The sequence below is a fragment of the Panulirus ornatus genome, chromosome 6 (genome assembly GCF_036320965.1).
Source record: "Panulirus ornatus isolate Po-2019 chromosome 6, ASM3632096v1, whole genome shotgun sequence".
Lineage (NCBI taxonomy): Eukaryota > Metazoa > Arthropoda > Malacostraca > Decapoda > Palinuridae > Panulirus > Panulirus ornatus.
In genome coordinates this window covers 14,000,120-14,017,338 of record NC_092229.1, presented here as the reverse complement: position 1 = coordinate 14,017,338, position 17,219 = coordinate 14,000,120, and the positions used below count along the sequence as shown (strand labels likewise).

General features: G+C 40.9%; 1 protein-coding gene across 7 annotated transcripts in view; it reads left to right on the top strand.

Moving 5' to 3' along the window:
- The window catches only part of LOC139749071 (glycine receptor subunit alpha-2-like), a 328,567-nt gene extending 312,422 nt beyond the window's left edge, over positions 1-16,145 (top strand). For 4 of the 7 annotated variants that reach the window (XM_071662543.1, XM_071662542.1, XM_071662541.1 and 1 more), the window contains 2 exons: positions 6,239-6,397; positions 10,086-16,145. In XM_071662543.1, coding sequence (XP_071518644.1) covers positions 6,239-6,397; positions 10,086-10,286 — 360 coding nt within the window. In that variant the 3' untranslated portion in view covers positions 10,287-16,145. The remainder of the gene's footprint in view (positions 1-6,238; positions 6,398-10,085) is intronic. The other 3 variants (XR_011712883.1, XR_011712882.1, XR_011712884.1) reach the window with 3 other exon arrangements.
- Positions 16,146-17,219: the final 1,074 nt, after the last annotated feature.

Below are 17,219 nucleotides of genomic sequence, written 5' to 3'. Positions count from 1 at the left end.
AACCCCTTTCATCTCTCACAGGCTGCATACTTTTCCCCTCTCCAAGACACATTTACCTCCCTCACCACCCCATCTATAAACAAATTGAACAACCACAGTTACATTACACACCCCTGCTGCAGACCAACCTTCACTTTGAGCCCCTCTCCTCTCTTCCTACTCATACACATGCCTTACACCCTTGATAAAAACTTCTAACTGCTTTCCTCCCATACCATCTACTCTTTAGACTTTCCACAAGGCATCTCTGTCAACGCTGGTGGCTGATTCATGTGAGAAACTGCAGAAGCTGGTGACTGAGTTTGGAAAAGTGTGTGGAAGAAGAAAGTTAAGAGTAAATGTGAATAAGAGCAAGGTTATTAGGTACAGTAGGGTTGAGGGTCAAGTCAATTGGGAGGTGAGTTTGAATGGAGAAAAACTGGAGGAAGTGAAGTGTTTTAGATATCTGGGAGTGGATCTGGCAGCGGATGGAACCATGGAAGCGGAAGTGGATCATAGGGTGGGGGAGGGGGTGAAAATCCTGGGGGCCTTGAAGAATGTGTGGAAGTCGAGAACATTATCTCGGAAAGCAAAAATGGGTATGTTTGAAGGAATAGTGGTTCCAACAATGTTGTATGGTTGCGAGGCGTGGGCTATGGATAGAGTTGTGCGCAGGAGGATGGATGTGCTGGAAATGAGATGTTTGAGGACAATGTATGGTGTGAGGTGGTTTGATCGAGTGAGTAACGTAAGGGTAAGAGAGATGTGTGGAAATAAAAAGAGCGTGGTTGAGAGAGCAGAAGAGGGTGTTTTGAAGTGGTTTGGGCACATGGAGAGGATGAGTGAGGAAAGATTGACCAAGAGGATATATGTGTCGGAGGTGGAGGGAACAAGGAGAAGAGGGAGACCAAATTGGAGGTGGAAAGATGGAGTGAAAAAGATTTTGTGTGATCGGGGCCTGAACATGCAGGAGGGTGAAAGGAGGGCAAGGAATAGAGTGAATTGGAGCGATGTGGTATACCGGGGTTGACGTGCTGTCAGTGGATTGAAGCAGGGCATGTGAAGTGTCTGGGGTAAACCATGGAAAGCTGTGTAGGTATGTATATTTGCGTGTGTGGACGTATGTATATACATGTGTATGGGGGGGGGTGGTTGGGCCATTTCTTTCGTCTGTTTCCTTGCGCTACCTCGCAAACACAGGAGACAGCGACAAAGTATAATAAAAATATAAAAAAAAAATCTCTGTCAACCATATCACATGCTCTTTCTAGATCCATGTTTCTCTTAAATATTTCTCACACACATTCTTTGAAGCAAACACCCAATCCACACATCCTTTACCACTTTGAAAACCATGTTGCTTCTTCCCAGTTTGATGCTGTGTACATGCCTTCATCCTCTCAATCACCATCCTCCCATACAACTTATCAGGTACACTCAACAAACTTGAACACTTGCCTTTATCCCTTTGCCTTTATACAGTGGCATTATACATGCATTATGCACACCCCCAGGCACCTCACCATGATCCATACATACCCAGAAAATTCCCACCATCAAATCAGCACGGGCTACCCCTTTCTTAAGAAATTCATCTTCATTATCATCCACTCCTGCTGTCATGCCACATATTTTTTTTTTACCTTACATAAGGCATTCACCACCTCTTCTCTCTTCACCAAACTACTCTCCATGACACCCACATTGTACACCACTCTGACCCAAACACCCTACATCTACCACTTTTCCATCAAAAACATTCAACTGTCCTTCAGAATACTCACTCCATCTCCTTACTTCATCATTACTTGTTACTTCCCCTTTTGCCCCTTCACTGATGTTCCTGTTTGTTCTGTTTTTTTCCACATTATCAACCTCCTTCCAAAACTGATACATCTGCACCTTCCTTATCCTAAAGGACTTTAATTCATGTGCCTTTCTAATAAATTTTTTAAACCACTTATCCTTCTCAGATCTTCATTCTTCATTGTATCCATTCTTCTATTTACAGCTATATTATGCAGGATACCCACCTATCTTTTGCTTATCCTGAATAACATGAACTTGAGTTTTACATTGTCTGCAAGAAGCCTTGTCCATCCTACTTGTTTTCAAAAGTGATACACAGCTGAAATTTATTGTAGGTACAATCATTTGTCATTCTCAGGGTGAAATCATACATCTGGCCACTGAGACTAAGTGTTTCTAAAGATGTGAGCACCAGCAACTTGCCTCAGGCTGTCCCTAGGAAAGATCTTTACTCTTCTTGGATGCCACTTCATTTTAGAAATCTGGGTGCTTTATTTCTTCTACCTGTGGTTCAAGATGGTTTTCGCTTGCCTTTCTATGGAACAAAAAGCCCAATTGCTTTCATCGAAGCAAGAAAATGGGGTACACATAAAATTTCTAGGCACTTTGAGTGCTCAGAATGTACGATCACATGGCTGCTTCCTGCATCACCTCATCAAAGCCTCACCTCATTCAGGAGATCAAGCCCTTTAAACCCAAAACATGGACCTAGAATACTTCACAAACCTTGCCATTTCCATGCAGACATGTCTGCAGATATTAATCAAAGCCAAAGGAGAGATGACATATAAATACTAAAATGTAAGTTTGACTACATTTGAAAATATATTGGGGGGTGGAGAAGGCTTTTTGTAAGACAAGTGTGCTATTCATTCTTCTTTTACATTCGACGATGATGTTATTCCAATTACCAAAGCTTTCTATGCAACTCAGTTTTTCTTCCTGACAACACTACACTCATTTTCAGCAACCATATTACCATCCTCATTGAACTTTACTCTTGAATATCTAAACTTATCAACAGTTTCCAGTTCTTCATCATGCAGACTTATAGGGCACTATGATCTCCCAATCTTTTCAAAATCTAGTCTTCATTATGTTTACTTTAATTTTCAGTATCCTCTCCCAGCATATATGTTTGAAACAGCTCATCATTCTATCCTGATCTTTCTGTGGTTTAGGTAACAACACATTTTTATTTGAATATGGCAACTGTAACTACTTAAATTCTTTTTCACCATTAATAAGTAGTACACCATTATCACAGTACCACATTTTATTCATCATAATGCCCCATCCATTAAAACATTGAATAATGATGGTGATGTTACACCATGACACATGGGGAAAAATTGGAGGAAGTGTTTTAGGTATGTAGGAGTGGACGTAGCAGTGGATAGAACCATGGAAGTGGAAGTGAGGCGCAGGGTGGGGGAGGGGGTGAAGGCTCTGGGAGCAATGAAGAATGTGTGGAAGGAGAGAATGTTATCTCAGAGAGCAAAAACATATATGTTTGAAGGAATAGTAGTTCCAGCAGTGTTATGTGGTTGCAAGGTACGGGCTATAGACAGGGTTGTACGGAGGAGTGGATGTGTTGGAAATTAAATGTTTGAGGACAGTATGTGGTGTGAGGTGGTTTGATGGAGTAAGTAATGAAAGGGCAAGGGAGATGTGTGAAAATAAAAAGAGTGTGGTTGAGAGAGCAGAAGAGGGTGTGTTAAAATGGTTTGGACATATGGAGAGAATGAGTGAAGAAAGATTGACAAAGAGGATATATGTGTCAGATGTGAAGAGAACAAGAAGTGGGATACCAAATTGGAGGTGGAAGGATGGAGCAAAAAATATTTAGAGCAGTTGGGGCCTGAACATACAGGAGGGTGAGAGACATGTAAGGAATAGAGGGAATTGGAACGATGTGGTATCGACATGCTGTCATTGAACTGAACCAGGGCATGTGAAGCATCTGGGGTAAACCATGGAAAGGTCTGTGGGGCCTGGATATAGATAGGAAGCTGTGGTTTCGGTGCATTACACATGATAGCTAGAGGTGCTACCCTACTGAAGTGGGGGAAGCAATGCTATATCCTGTGGGGCGGGGTAGTGACAGGAATAGATGAAGACAAGCATGAAAATGTACATGTATATATATGTTGATTTGTATATATATCGAGGATGTAAGGCATGTGTACATGTAGGAAGAGAGGAAAGTGATTGGTTCTCAGTGAATGTAGGTTTGCGACAGGGATGTGTGATGTCTCCATGGTTGTTTAATTTGTTTATGGATGGGGTTGTTAGGGAGGTGAATGCAAGAGTTTTGGAAAGAGGGGCAAGTATGCAGTCGTTGTGGATGAGAGAGCTTGGGAAGTGAGTCAGTTGTTGTTCGCTGATGATACAGCACTGGTGGCTGATTCGTGTGAGAAACTGCAGAAGCTGGTGACTGAGTTTGGTAAAGTGTGTGAAAGAAGAAAGCTGAGAGTAAGTGTGAATAAGAGCAAGGTTATTAGGTACAGTAGGGTTGAGGGACAAGTCAATTGGGAGGTAAGTTTGAATGGAAAAAACTGGAGGAAGTGAAGTGTTTTAGATATCCGGGAATGGATTTGGCAGCAGATGGAACCATGGAAGCAGAAGTGAATCATAGGGTGGGGGAGGGGGCAAAAGTTCTGGGAGCGTTGAAGAATGTGTGAATGTCGAGAACATTATCTTGGAAAGCAAAAATGGGTATGTTTGAAGGAATAGTGGTTCCAACAATGTTATATGGTTGTGAGGCATGGGCTATGGATAGAGTTGTGTGGAGGAGGGTGGATTTGCTGGAAATGAGATGTTTAAGGACAATATGTGGTGTGAGGTGTTTTGATCGAGTAAGCAATAATAGGGTAGGAGAGATGTGTGGTAATAAAAAGTGTGGTTGAGAGAACAGAAGAGGGTGTGTTGAAATGGTTTGGTCACTTAGAGAGAATGAGTGAGGAAAGATTGACCAAGAGGATATGTGTGTCAGAGGTGGAGGGAATGAGGAGAAGTGGGAGACTAAATTGGAGGTGGAAAGATGGAGTGAAAAAGATTTTGAGTGATCGGGGCTTGAACATACAGGAGGGTGAAAGGCGTGCAAGGAATAGAATGAATTGGAACGATGTGGTATACCGGGGTCAACATGCTGTCAGTGGATTGAACCAGGGCATGTGAAGCATCTGGGGTAAACCATGGAAAGTTCTGTGGGGCCTGGATGTGGAAAGGGAGTTGTGGTTTCAGTGCATTATTACATAACAGCTAGAGACTGAATGTGAACGAAAGTGGCCTTTGTTGTCTTTTCCTAGTGCTACCTCGTGCACATTTGGGGGGAGGGGGTGGTTATTTTCATGTGTGGCAGGGTGGTAATGGGAATGAATAAAGGCAGACAGTATGAATTATGTGCATGTGTATATATGTATATGTCTGTGTGTGTATATATATATGTATACGTTGAGATGTATAGGTATGTATAGATTGCGTATGTGGATGTGTATGTATATACATGTTTATGTGGGTGGGTCTGTTTCCTTGCGCTACCTCGCTAACGTGGGAGACAGCGACAAAGCAAAATAGAAAATAGATAAAAAATAATAATGTATATATATGTATATGTGCTTGTATGGGCATTTATGTATATATATATATTTGTATATGAGTGGATGGGCCATTCTTCTGTTTCCTGGTGTTACCTCGCTGATTTGGAAACAGCGATTTCGTATAATGAATAATGAATATGATTTACTACAAGCAGCTCATTTGTGGCACCACTTACTCTCATACTTTTACTACCTCTACTGCTTTTGTGTAGTTGTTTGTGGTGTGTGTGTGTGTGTCTGTGTGTGTGTGTGGGGTGGTGGTGGTGGTGGTGGTGGGGAACTGTCATGTAATATGCACTGGGTAGGTCAGGAGCATACAGCCCTCTCTGTATGAATTAGTTTTGCAGGGCTGAGATCCCCACCCTGATCCTGGAAGCTGTCACAAGGCAGGACAATGTCTACAACACCTATCCTTTTACGCTCATTTCTTCCTTTCACACTCCACTCATTCATATGGACCTTGAGACATGAATCTTTGTGTATCAGATAGCTTTACTAGCACTCACAGTTGATGGCTTTACTAAAACTCACAGTTGATAGCTTTACTAAAACTCACAGTTGATAGTTTTACTAAAACTCACAGTTGATAGCTTTACTAATACTCAAAGTTGATTGATTATTGATTGTGTTTGGGCTTCCACCTTCTCCTTAACCTCACCCTTGTGTGTCTCTTTTCCCATGCCCCACCTCACTCACCACCTGCTGCCCTTGCTTCACCCCGGGGTTGCTTTCTCTGTGTCCCCCTCACTCACCTGTTGTTCCTGTTCCTGGGTTCCTCACTTTGCTCCATCCCTAGGGCTTCTCCCTCACCTGTGTCCTACCTCACTCATCTACTACTCCTTTCCCAGGCTCTGGACATCTGGATGGGAGTGTGTACAGCCTTTATCTTCGCAGCACTGCTGGAATTCACCGTGGTCAACTACTACTGGCGCAAGAAGATGAGCACCACTTGCCACAACCCTTGCCGCCCTAAGACCACCTCTGACAGCTGGATGGAGCTCATGCCGGTAAGAGACCTCATAAAAACTCAGCAGTCTGATCGCTCTTTATAATCCGTGTTTACTCTTGCTGTTGACAGTGGTAGGCATACAAAGATCTTGTATCATGGAAAAGACAATGTGCTTATGAGAACATTTAGATAAGTAAAGGTAGGCACAGATGAGGAATGGGCTGCAACCCATCAAATAGTGGTACAGAGTCCTTATAGAATCACCAATTTAGAAGTAGGTCACGACAAAGAGCAGATTGATACTTAGACTCAGTCTAGTAATGCAGTGACTCCGTCACTCATGCATGTCGTCATCTCCAGGTGACTGTCATTTTTATTGACTGCCACTTTTGGTTCAGTTATAGATGACATGTCAGTTTTATTGTTGCTCTTTAGCTGGACTGATTCTTTTATAACCTTATGCATCTTAATGACACAACAAATAAACCATCTGACATGTTGACTAAAGAAAAACAAAAAAGATAAAGGGCAGAACTGCAAGGTTTATGCCAGTCCAAAGTAGATAGGATAAATGAGGGTCAGCTGACCTTGACAACATGAAAAATTCACCAGTTGACAGTTTTAGAGGCCTAATATTAACCATAAAGATGGACCATAGGCTAGAGGATTTCTGAGCTTTTAAAGAGTCTGATGCACTTAGGGTGAGTATTGATTATACAAATATTCCTGGAATGATATATGATAATAGTTCTGACCATTCTAAGGCCACTGTGCTTAACCACACCTAGAAGGATCCCTCTGGGGATGTTGGGCTTCACCACAACCAGAGGGACCCCTCTTAAATCACTGGGCTTCACTACAACTTAGAAAGATCTCTGGGAATGCTGGGCTTCACAAGTGCTAGAGGGATCCCTCTAAGGACATTGGGCTTCACCACAAGTATATGGATCCTCATCAGGCCACTAGGTCTCAACACAACTAGAGGGATCCCTTTGGGGCCAGTGGGTTTCACCATGATTAGAGGGACTCTTTTGGGACCATTGGGCCTCAACTACAACTAGAGAGATCACTGAAGAGCCACTGTGCTTAACCACAATTAGAGGGTCAGTTTGGGCTAGTGGGATTCACCACAACTAAAGAGATCACAGTAGGGCCGCTGGGCTTTAACACAATAAGAGAGGTCATTCTGGGGCTATTAAGGTTCACCACAATGAGAGAAATCTGTATAAGGCCTCTGAGCTTTTAGACAGCTAGATGGATACCTTTAGGACCACTAGGCTTCACGACAGCTAGAAAGATATCACTGGGCATCACCTAACTTAGATGGATTTCTATGTGAATACTTGGCTTCACCACAGCTGGAGGGAACCCTCTGTGGCTTCTAGGCTTCAACACAACTAGAGAGATCCCTTTAGGGCCACTGGGTTTCACCACAACTAGCTGGATCCCTTGGGAATTCTGGGCTTCAACAAAATTAAAGGGATTCCTGTGGAGTAACTGGGCCTCACAATTAAGAGGGACTTCTTTGGGACCAGTGGTCCTCACCACAATTAGAGGGATTCTTATGCAGCCATTGGGCTGCATAACAACTAGAGGGATCTCAAAGGAACCCCTGGGCTTCCCTACAACTAGAAGGATCCTTCTTGGGTTACTGGGTGTCACCACAACTAGATATTTTTGAGGAATACTAGTCTTCACCATAATTAGCAGGGCCCACTGGGCTTCACCATAAGAAGGATATCTCTAGGACCACTGGGCTGCACCATAAGTAGAGGGATCCTAGTGAGCTTCATCTTGGCTAGACGGATTCCTACTGAGTCACTGGGCTTCATCTATACCCTTGCTTCACTAGTTCCAGTCATGAGTTGGCAGGACATCTTTCTGGTTGATTAGAATCAGTGATGGGGAGCCAGCAGAATGAAGGTGTAGCATCAGTTGTGATTTAAGCTAGCAGTGAATTATCATGATGTCTGGGAATTACCAGTAGTTAAGAGTGACAAGATCTTATGTCCATAATGGTATTATGGAAACATGATTTACGGTAATGAAATTTTTCCTCAGTTTTATCATCAATGAAACGAGTAGTATTCAGATGGCAGCTTTGTTTCCATTGAAATGCATTTGATGTGCATTATTGAACAAATTAGCTTGCAAACCTTTAGCTCACTTTCTTACTGCATTCTGGTTTATGCAGGTATTTGGACCCCTCAAGCTTTATGGGCAGTGGTCACTTGTACATAATCTGTGTTGTTCAGAACAAAGGAAATTGCATGCATATGTTGTTAGGACAAAAGTAGATGTTGAAAGTACAAAATGATATATATATAGCTTTTCATCAAGGGGTTTAGGCTTATATCCCATACTAATGCTGGATATATTCAACAGAGATAGGTGGTTAGATAGTGCCTTAGTAACCAGGCCAGATGAATGAGCAAGAGATAGAGCTAGAGGGCTGGGAAAGACAGCAGGCTCTGAGGGCAGGATGGTATTACTAGTATATATATATCCCTGGGGATAGGGGAGAAAGAATACTTCCCACGTATTCCCAGCATGTTGTAGAAGGCGACTAAAAGGGAAGGGAGGGGGGGGGGGCTGGAAATCCTCCCCTCTTTTTTTTTTTTTTTTTTTTTTTCCTCAAAGGAAGGAACAGAGAAGGGGGCTGGATGAGGATGTTTCCTCAGAGGCCCAGTCCTCTGTTCTTAACGCTACCTCACTGATGCGGGATATGGCGAATAGTATGAAAGAAAGAAAGATATATATATATATATATATATATATATATATATATATATATATATATATATATATATACACACCTTTTGTTCCAAATGAACTGTTTCTGTTAGAGAAAATAAGAAAATTCTTAGGAGTTTACATCTTTATCCTAGTCAATTAAACAGGTAGTGTTACACAGATGCATGTAGAGAACTTTTGTGACCTGATTTGCATGTTTCACAGCCAGTTCCTCCATCCCATAAACCGTATGCCATATGTACAGCCTATGTTCCACCATCTGCCTCGGCCTGACATCATATGTACAGCCTTTGTTCCGTCATCTCCTCAGCCTGACACCTTTTATACAGCCCTTGTTCCTCTATCCTCTCAATCTGATCCCTATGTATGGCCCATGCTCCACCATCCCCTCAGCTTAACACCATATGTATAGTCCATGTTCCATCATTTCCTCAACTTGATGGCATTCTCTCAGCCTGACAGTGTATGTACAGCTCATGTTCCACAATCTCCTCAACCTGACATCATATGTACAGCCTGTCTTCCACCATTCCCTCAGCCTGACATATGTACAGCCTATATTTCACCATCTTCAGCGTTCCACCATCTCCTCAGTCTACCATATACATGGCTCATTTTCCACCATCCCCATAGCCTAACACCAAACATATGATCCATGTTACACCGTCCCCTGAACCTGAGATCATAGGTGGTATCTCGTGCAGGAGGCACACCTCTTACAATTTGCTCCTGACACCATCCATCCCTGCTGTATACTCAGTCCTCTCCCTCCCCTACCTTTTACTGTTATTAGTTTCTGTTCCCTCACTATTGTCATTAAATGCACCAGTCTCCCATTTTTTTCCCCTCCTTATTCTTTGTTTTTACTGCTTATAAGCTGATAATTTCAATTTCCCCTGTGCCCTCTTTCCTCTCTCTCCTTACTCTTGTTTTGAGTATTCATAAGCTGATTTACCCGTGTATTTGCCATGCTGTGGTGGGGTTGGCAGCAGAATGGGCCTGGAGTTGGTGATCAGACTGCTCAGCCATCCCCTGCAGCAGATGTGGCTGAGTTCTCCATCAGCCAAGCAGACACCCGCCGTTACCGCATCCTTGCCTGCCGAATTGATGAAGTTTCCCGCTATCTGTTCCCAGCGGCCTTTCTCGTCTTCAACCTGGCCTACTGGTCATACTACATGTCTCACCGACACTAGGCCAGCATAACACCTACATCAATGCCATGGCTCCAGCTGTGCTTTGAGGATCTACAACAGGTATTATCCATGGTTGTGACAATATGCTTCCTAAATCCTCTTCCTTCCACAAAAAGCAATGTCCTTACTACTTATACTATATCATTTATCACTGTGGGAAGAAAAAGTTAAATGACTGTTTGTGTTGAAATTAGTTTTAGCACATCATCTTGGTCTAATAAGAAATTCTCAGTTGTCTTTCCTGTATTGTTTCATGTGAATTGTGTACTGGTCTTACATATTTTGTTATCACTGGCAGGGATTTAGACATGGTACACAGCACTTTCATGGTTCACCAGTCTCTTGTGTCTCAAGTCTTCCATCTTTACTAATGACAACTGATTCATTTCTATATTATACACTTTAGCAAAGATTTCCTATGGTCACTAGCTGATGATGAACACTGAGCTCAGTTAAGTGAACATGCAAGCAGTGAAAGTGATTCAAAACCCTGACATTCAGCAGCCAATTTATTTCTGTCTGTTTCTGGAGCTCTTCTTATGAATCTTTCACACTTTCCAGTACCCTCAGCTAAACGTTCTTACTTTGCCAGAGCCCTTCCTTCAGCAGACAGACACATTTAAATACAAGAAGCACCAACTTTGTCACACATTTTACCTTACAACATCTTAAAGAGACTTCCTTCTTCACCAGACATCCCTTTCTTAGTTGTTTTAAGATGAGTTTGAGTTTACTTCTCAGTGTTACAAGGAATCTTCCCTTGTCAAAGCTGATTTTCCCCTATAGGTGAACTTACATGACCTCAACTTCCAAATAGGTGGGAGACCACTCCAAAACCTTAGGCTGGCCTGTGGGTTGACTCCTGCCCATTGCTAATGCAGAATTAATTGCTCTTGTTGAATTCTAAAGAGCTTCTAAAATTCAGTAGTGCAATTGTGTGATCATGTAAAATTTGTCATGAGCATTTGGGTAGATGTTCCACATCCCAGTAGAATAGTTGGTAGGAGTTTAATGAAAATTGTATTAGAATCTTTTCGTTAAGATTTAATACAAAATGCCGAAACATTAAAAGATAATGTATTTTTTGCCACGGATATGGTATGGAGGACCAAGGTGCAAGTACATCTTGGGTTTAACTGGTTTGCTTCTGCAGCGGTTTCATGTATAGAATATGTTACAGAATACCTAATGTAATGTAGATTAGTGATTAATTTGAAGATGTAGATATATGTATTACCATAATATTCTCATGCTATATTCAATTTGTATGTAGTGTATTTGGATGAAATAATTTCATTGTTCTAATTATCGAAGAAAAATCAGTCTTACATCTGAATCCAGTAGTGGTATCACTGTGTATGTGTACAGAGATTCCCCAGGCTCCCCCTGGCTCAGAACAGTACTAAATTTCTTTTTTTGTCCCCACTTACAAACAAAAGTCCACACTAAGGCTAGGCCTTCAGTGAAACTCAAAACTTTGTCAGAGAGGGAAAAATGAAAAAGAATTTTGGAGGAAGAGGCAAGTCTAGTTTTTAGATAAAACATGAGGAGGTAAAGATTACAGAAGCTTCACAGTATAGGAAAAAGTAACAGATATCACAACAACTCACCAGTGAGTTGCCAATGGCCAGAGTTATCATATGAGACATAAGTAGCTAGTTATTACATATTCTAGCTATTAGCAGGGGCACAAAAGCAGCCAGCTCTCAGGAGCAGGAGCTAAAATATTCTGTATAGAGGAAAAGTGAACAAACACTGTAGCGTCAGGCAAGTGGGTCACGTTTGGAGATCAGACTAGGAGAGATGAAAAGTTGAATTAAATTTGAATTGACTCTCTCCTTTAAGTATGTAGGTCCTTCCTAGATGTGAGGAAGACTTGGCTCTTTGGATAATGTTGCATTTCCGAGATGGCTTATATATTACAGTGATACCATGTATTGATTTTGTTGAATGATAGAGTTGCAACTACTTGATAGTTATCCTCAGCATTTGTCACTAATAGTGATAATGTAGTGTGTGGCTGGCAGCCTAAGTCTAATTACATTTACTTTTTCTAACAGTGTATTTGTATTTGTTAAAAAAAAAAAATTTGAATGTTTGATTGTACCAATGAGTGTGTACATGGGCCGGGTTATATTCTAGTGTTGTCTTCCTCTAGCGACCACCCACACCTGTGACTGAAGATAATGACCTTTGTGTCAGTACTGTATGGACAGCACTAACTCTATCTTGGCTTACATTTGAGTATTATGAGTGAGTTCATAAAGTAGCATTAGTATAGTAGAATAAACAGAGCTAAACTCTCTCTCTCTCTCTCTCTATATATGGCCCATCCACTCATATACACATACATCATAAATGCCCTACATGCACATATACATGTTAACATTTACACACACACACACACACATATATATATATATTCCTATGAATCCACAGGGAAAATGAAACACAATAAGTTCCCAAGTGCAATTTCATGTGATAATCACATCAGGGGAGACACAAGAGAGAAATATAACAGTTAGTTGATATACAACGAAGAGACGTAGCTAGGACGCCATTTGGTAAACTGGAGTAATGCCATCTTAGTTATTAACTCTAACTCCAGTACCATGAGAAATATCATTGAATCTTCTATTATTAAATACACAAAGAATTATAATCATAATATTAGTGAAGGTCTATACAAATTGGATAACTTTATTGTTGATAAAATTTGTAAACAATTCACCTTCTTGTCCTCATAATAAATTTATGATATGCTCGTTGTCTGTCTTGGACAATCACAGGTAGCGCAAGGAAACAGACGAAAAAATGACCCAACCCACCCACAAACACGTCCACACATGCACATATACACACACCTATACATTACATTGTATACATATATATATACATACACAGACATATATACATAATTCATACTTGCTGCCTTCATTCATTCCTGTTGCCACCCCGCCACACATGAAATGACACCCCCTCCCCCCACACACGCACGAGGTAGTGCTAGGAAAAGACAACAAAGGCCACATTCGTTCACACTCAATCTCTAGCTGTCATGTATAATGCACCGAAACCACAGCTCCCTCTCCACATCCAGGCCCCACAAAACTCTCCATAGTTTACTCCAGACGCTTCACATGCCCTGGTTCAATCCATTGACAGCACATCAACCCCGGTATACTACATTGTTCCAATTTACTCTATTCCTTGCATGCCTTTTACCCTCCTGCATGTTCAGGCCCCGACCGCTCAAAATCTTTTTCACTCCATCTTTCCACCTCCAATTTAGTCTCCCACTTCTCCTCGTTCCCTCCATCTTTGACACATATATCCTCTTTGTTAATCTTTCCTCAGTCTTTCCAAACCATTTCAATACACCCTTTTCTGCTCTCTCAATCACACTCTTTCAATACCACGCATCTCTCTTACCCTTTCATTACTTACTCGATCAAAAGACCTCACACCACATATTGTCCTCAAACATCTCATATCCAACACATCCACCCTCCTCCGCACAACCCTAGCTATAGCCCATACCTCGCATCCATATAGCATTGTTGGAACGACTATTCCTTAAGACATACCCATTTTTCCTTTCCTGAGATAATGTTCTCGCCTCCCACACATTCTTCAACGCTTCCAGAACTTTCACCCCCTCCCCCACCCTGTGACTCTCACTTCCGCTGCCAAATCCACTCCCAGATATGTTAAACACTTCACTTCCTCCAGTTTTTTCCATTCAAACTTACCTCCCAGTTGACTTGTCCCTCAACCCTACTGTACCTAATAAACTTGCTCTTATTCACATTTACTCTCAGCTTTCTTCTTTCACTTACTGTACCACACTCAGTCACCCGAATCAGCCACCAGCGCTGTATCATCAGCAAACAACAACTGACTCACTTCTCAAGCCCTCTCATCCAACAACAGACTGCATACTTACCCCTCTCTCCAAAACTCTTGCATTCACCTCCCTAACAACCCCATCCATAAACAAATTAAACAACCATGGAGACATCATGCACCCCTGCCACAAACTGACATTCACTGAGAACCAAAAACTTTTCACTGCTTCTAGCAAGTTGCCTCCCACACCATATACTCTTAATACCTTCTACAGAGCATCTCTGTCAACTCTTATCATATGCCTTCTCCAGATCCATAAATACTACATACAAATCCATTTGTTTTTCTAAGTATTTCTCACATTCTTCAAAGCAAACTCCTGATCCACTCATCCTCTACCACTTCTGAAACCACACTGCTCTTCCCCAATCTGAAGCTCTGTACATGCTTTCACCCTATCAATCAATATCTTCCCATATGATTTCCCAGGAATACTCAACAAACTTATACCTCTAATTTTAACACTCACCTTTATCCCCTTTGCCATCTCGGAAGTTCAAAATGAACATCTGACTTAGTTATTAATATGGTAAATTGTATTCTTTATATTTTTCTATACAGTTCTTTTTAGTAGGTTCATGCCTAATTCATTAACTAAACATAAGGTATAGATTTTTAAACAATAATGGAAATGCGATTGGTACAGTAGAACATTTACATTATAGGCGAGGCAAGGCAAGTTATCATATTTCACTTAAACCAATACTTTTTTCAGAGAATGATTCAGTATATTGTTTTTATCTGTACTTTACAATTATGTTTTTCATATAGTTTTCTCCAGAAGGTTCTTCAATAATGCTTGAACCAATGAATATCTTCATATATGGTAAAACCTAGCCTATCTCAGTCTCTCAAAGAATGTGATGTGACAAATAAGGGTGTACCTGTCGTATCATTTTCTGTATGGGTTGTATATCATTTTCATTGCCTAGATAATAACGTGAGTGTTATTTGGTACATTATTTTTCATTATTTCTTACATGTGTTAAGTATATTTCTTGTTCACTTGGAAATTGGTGTCACAATATGTTGTGATTTGCTGGTGCACCTATTCCATGCTGTATTATGACCACATTGCATTATTTTTTCAGTAATTTGGCATAACTTAACAAAAAGGATAACATACATGGTATGCACTCAACAAGCAAATGTTTAAGGACAAGGAATGAATGAAATCACTTTTTTCTGGAACAAACTAATTAAAGAAACACGGATATTTTATGTCTCAAGTGGCATGTGAATCAGTAAAAGTAATAAGATGCATGAGAGAGGAAAGATGTACATGTACTACTTAAATGCTTGTATAGTTGGATGATCTAGGGCATGACATCACAGTAGCAGCTTTGCAGTATCAGTGGAAGAGTCTGGATCAGGTTATGAGTGAACTGAAGATTAGGGGGCAGATATGTTAGCTGTTTTATCATTTTCTCTCTGTACTGTATCATAGATAATTTTCATTAAGTGAATGTTTAGTGTATTTTTGGTATTGTAATATATATCATTTCTATTGTTTCTATTAAGTTTTGAGAATTATTTTTATATATTTTTGACCTTATGTCTAACCTCTAATGATACGGTAAAATATATATTCATATTTTTTAACAGGGCTGTTTGATAGGTTCTTGACTAAAAATTAATTAAATTCAATACAGTAATAGGAAAAATACTGTAACAGGAAAATGGATAGTACAGCAGCATATAGCTTAGAACATCTCCAGTTCAAGGCAGGTGGGTGGTCGTCTCATGGTCCAAAATGTGCATCTTGCTCAGTGAATGATGAGGTAAATTGTATTCTTTACTGTTCTTTTACGCAGTTGTTTCATAGGTTCATCACTAATTCATGCACTAAAAACAATTCAAATATTAAGGAAAATAATTTTGGAAATATGATTAGTACAATAAAATGTTTGTAATTTTCAGTTAATGATACTATAAATTTCATATTAATTATTTATTAATTTTTTTTTTACTTAAACGCCATTTCTCGCATCAATAAGGAAGTGCTAGGAAACAGGCAAAGACCCATCCACACATATGTACATATACATGCGTAGCCATATACATTTATACTTTTCTTTCATACTATTCATCATTTCCCGCATTAGCGAGGTAGCGTTAAGAACAGAGGACTGGGCCTTTGAGAGAATATCTACACCTGGCCCCCTTCTCTGTTCCTTCTTTTAGAAAATTGAAAAAAAAAAAAAATGAGGGGAGGATTTCCAGCCACCCGCTCCCTCCCCTTTTAGTCGCCTTCTACGACACGCAGAGAATACATGGGAAGTATTCTTTCTCCCCTATCTCCAGAGATAATACATATATACACATGTACATATTTTGCTTGCCTTCATCCATTCCTGGCACCACCCCACTCCACAGGAAACAGCAGCACCAGGAAAACAGACAAAAAAGGCCACATTTGTTCACAGTCTCTAGCTGTCATGTGTAATGGCCCAAAACCACAACTCCCTAGTGGAAGACCATATTGGAGGTGGAGGGATAGAGTGAAAAAGATTTTGAGCGACCAGGGCCTGAACATACATGGGGGTGAGAGACGTGCAAGGAATAGAGTGAATTGGAACGATGTGGTATACCAGGGTCGACGTGCAGTCAGTGGATTGAACCAGGGTATGTGAAGTGGCTGGATGTGGACCTGTGGTTTCAGTGCATAACACATGACAGCTAGAGACTGAGTGTGAACAAATGTGGCCTTTTTTTTGTCTGTTTTCCTGTGGGGTGGGGTAGCACCAGAATGAATGAAGGCAATAAGTATGAATATGATACAGCGCTGGTGGCTGATTCATGTGAGAAACTGCAGAAGCTGGTGACTGAGTTTGGTAAAGTGTGTGGAAGAAGAAAGTTAAGAGTAAATGTGAATAAGAGCAAGGTTATTAGGTACAGTAGGGTTGAGGGTCAAGTCAATTGGGAGGTGAGTTTGAATGGAGAAAAACTGGAGGAAGTGAAGTGTTTTAGATATCTGGGAGTGGATCTGTCAGCGGATGGAACCATGGAAGCGGAAGTGGATCA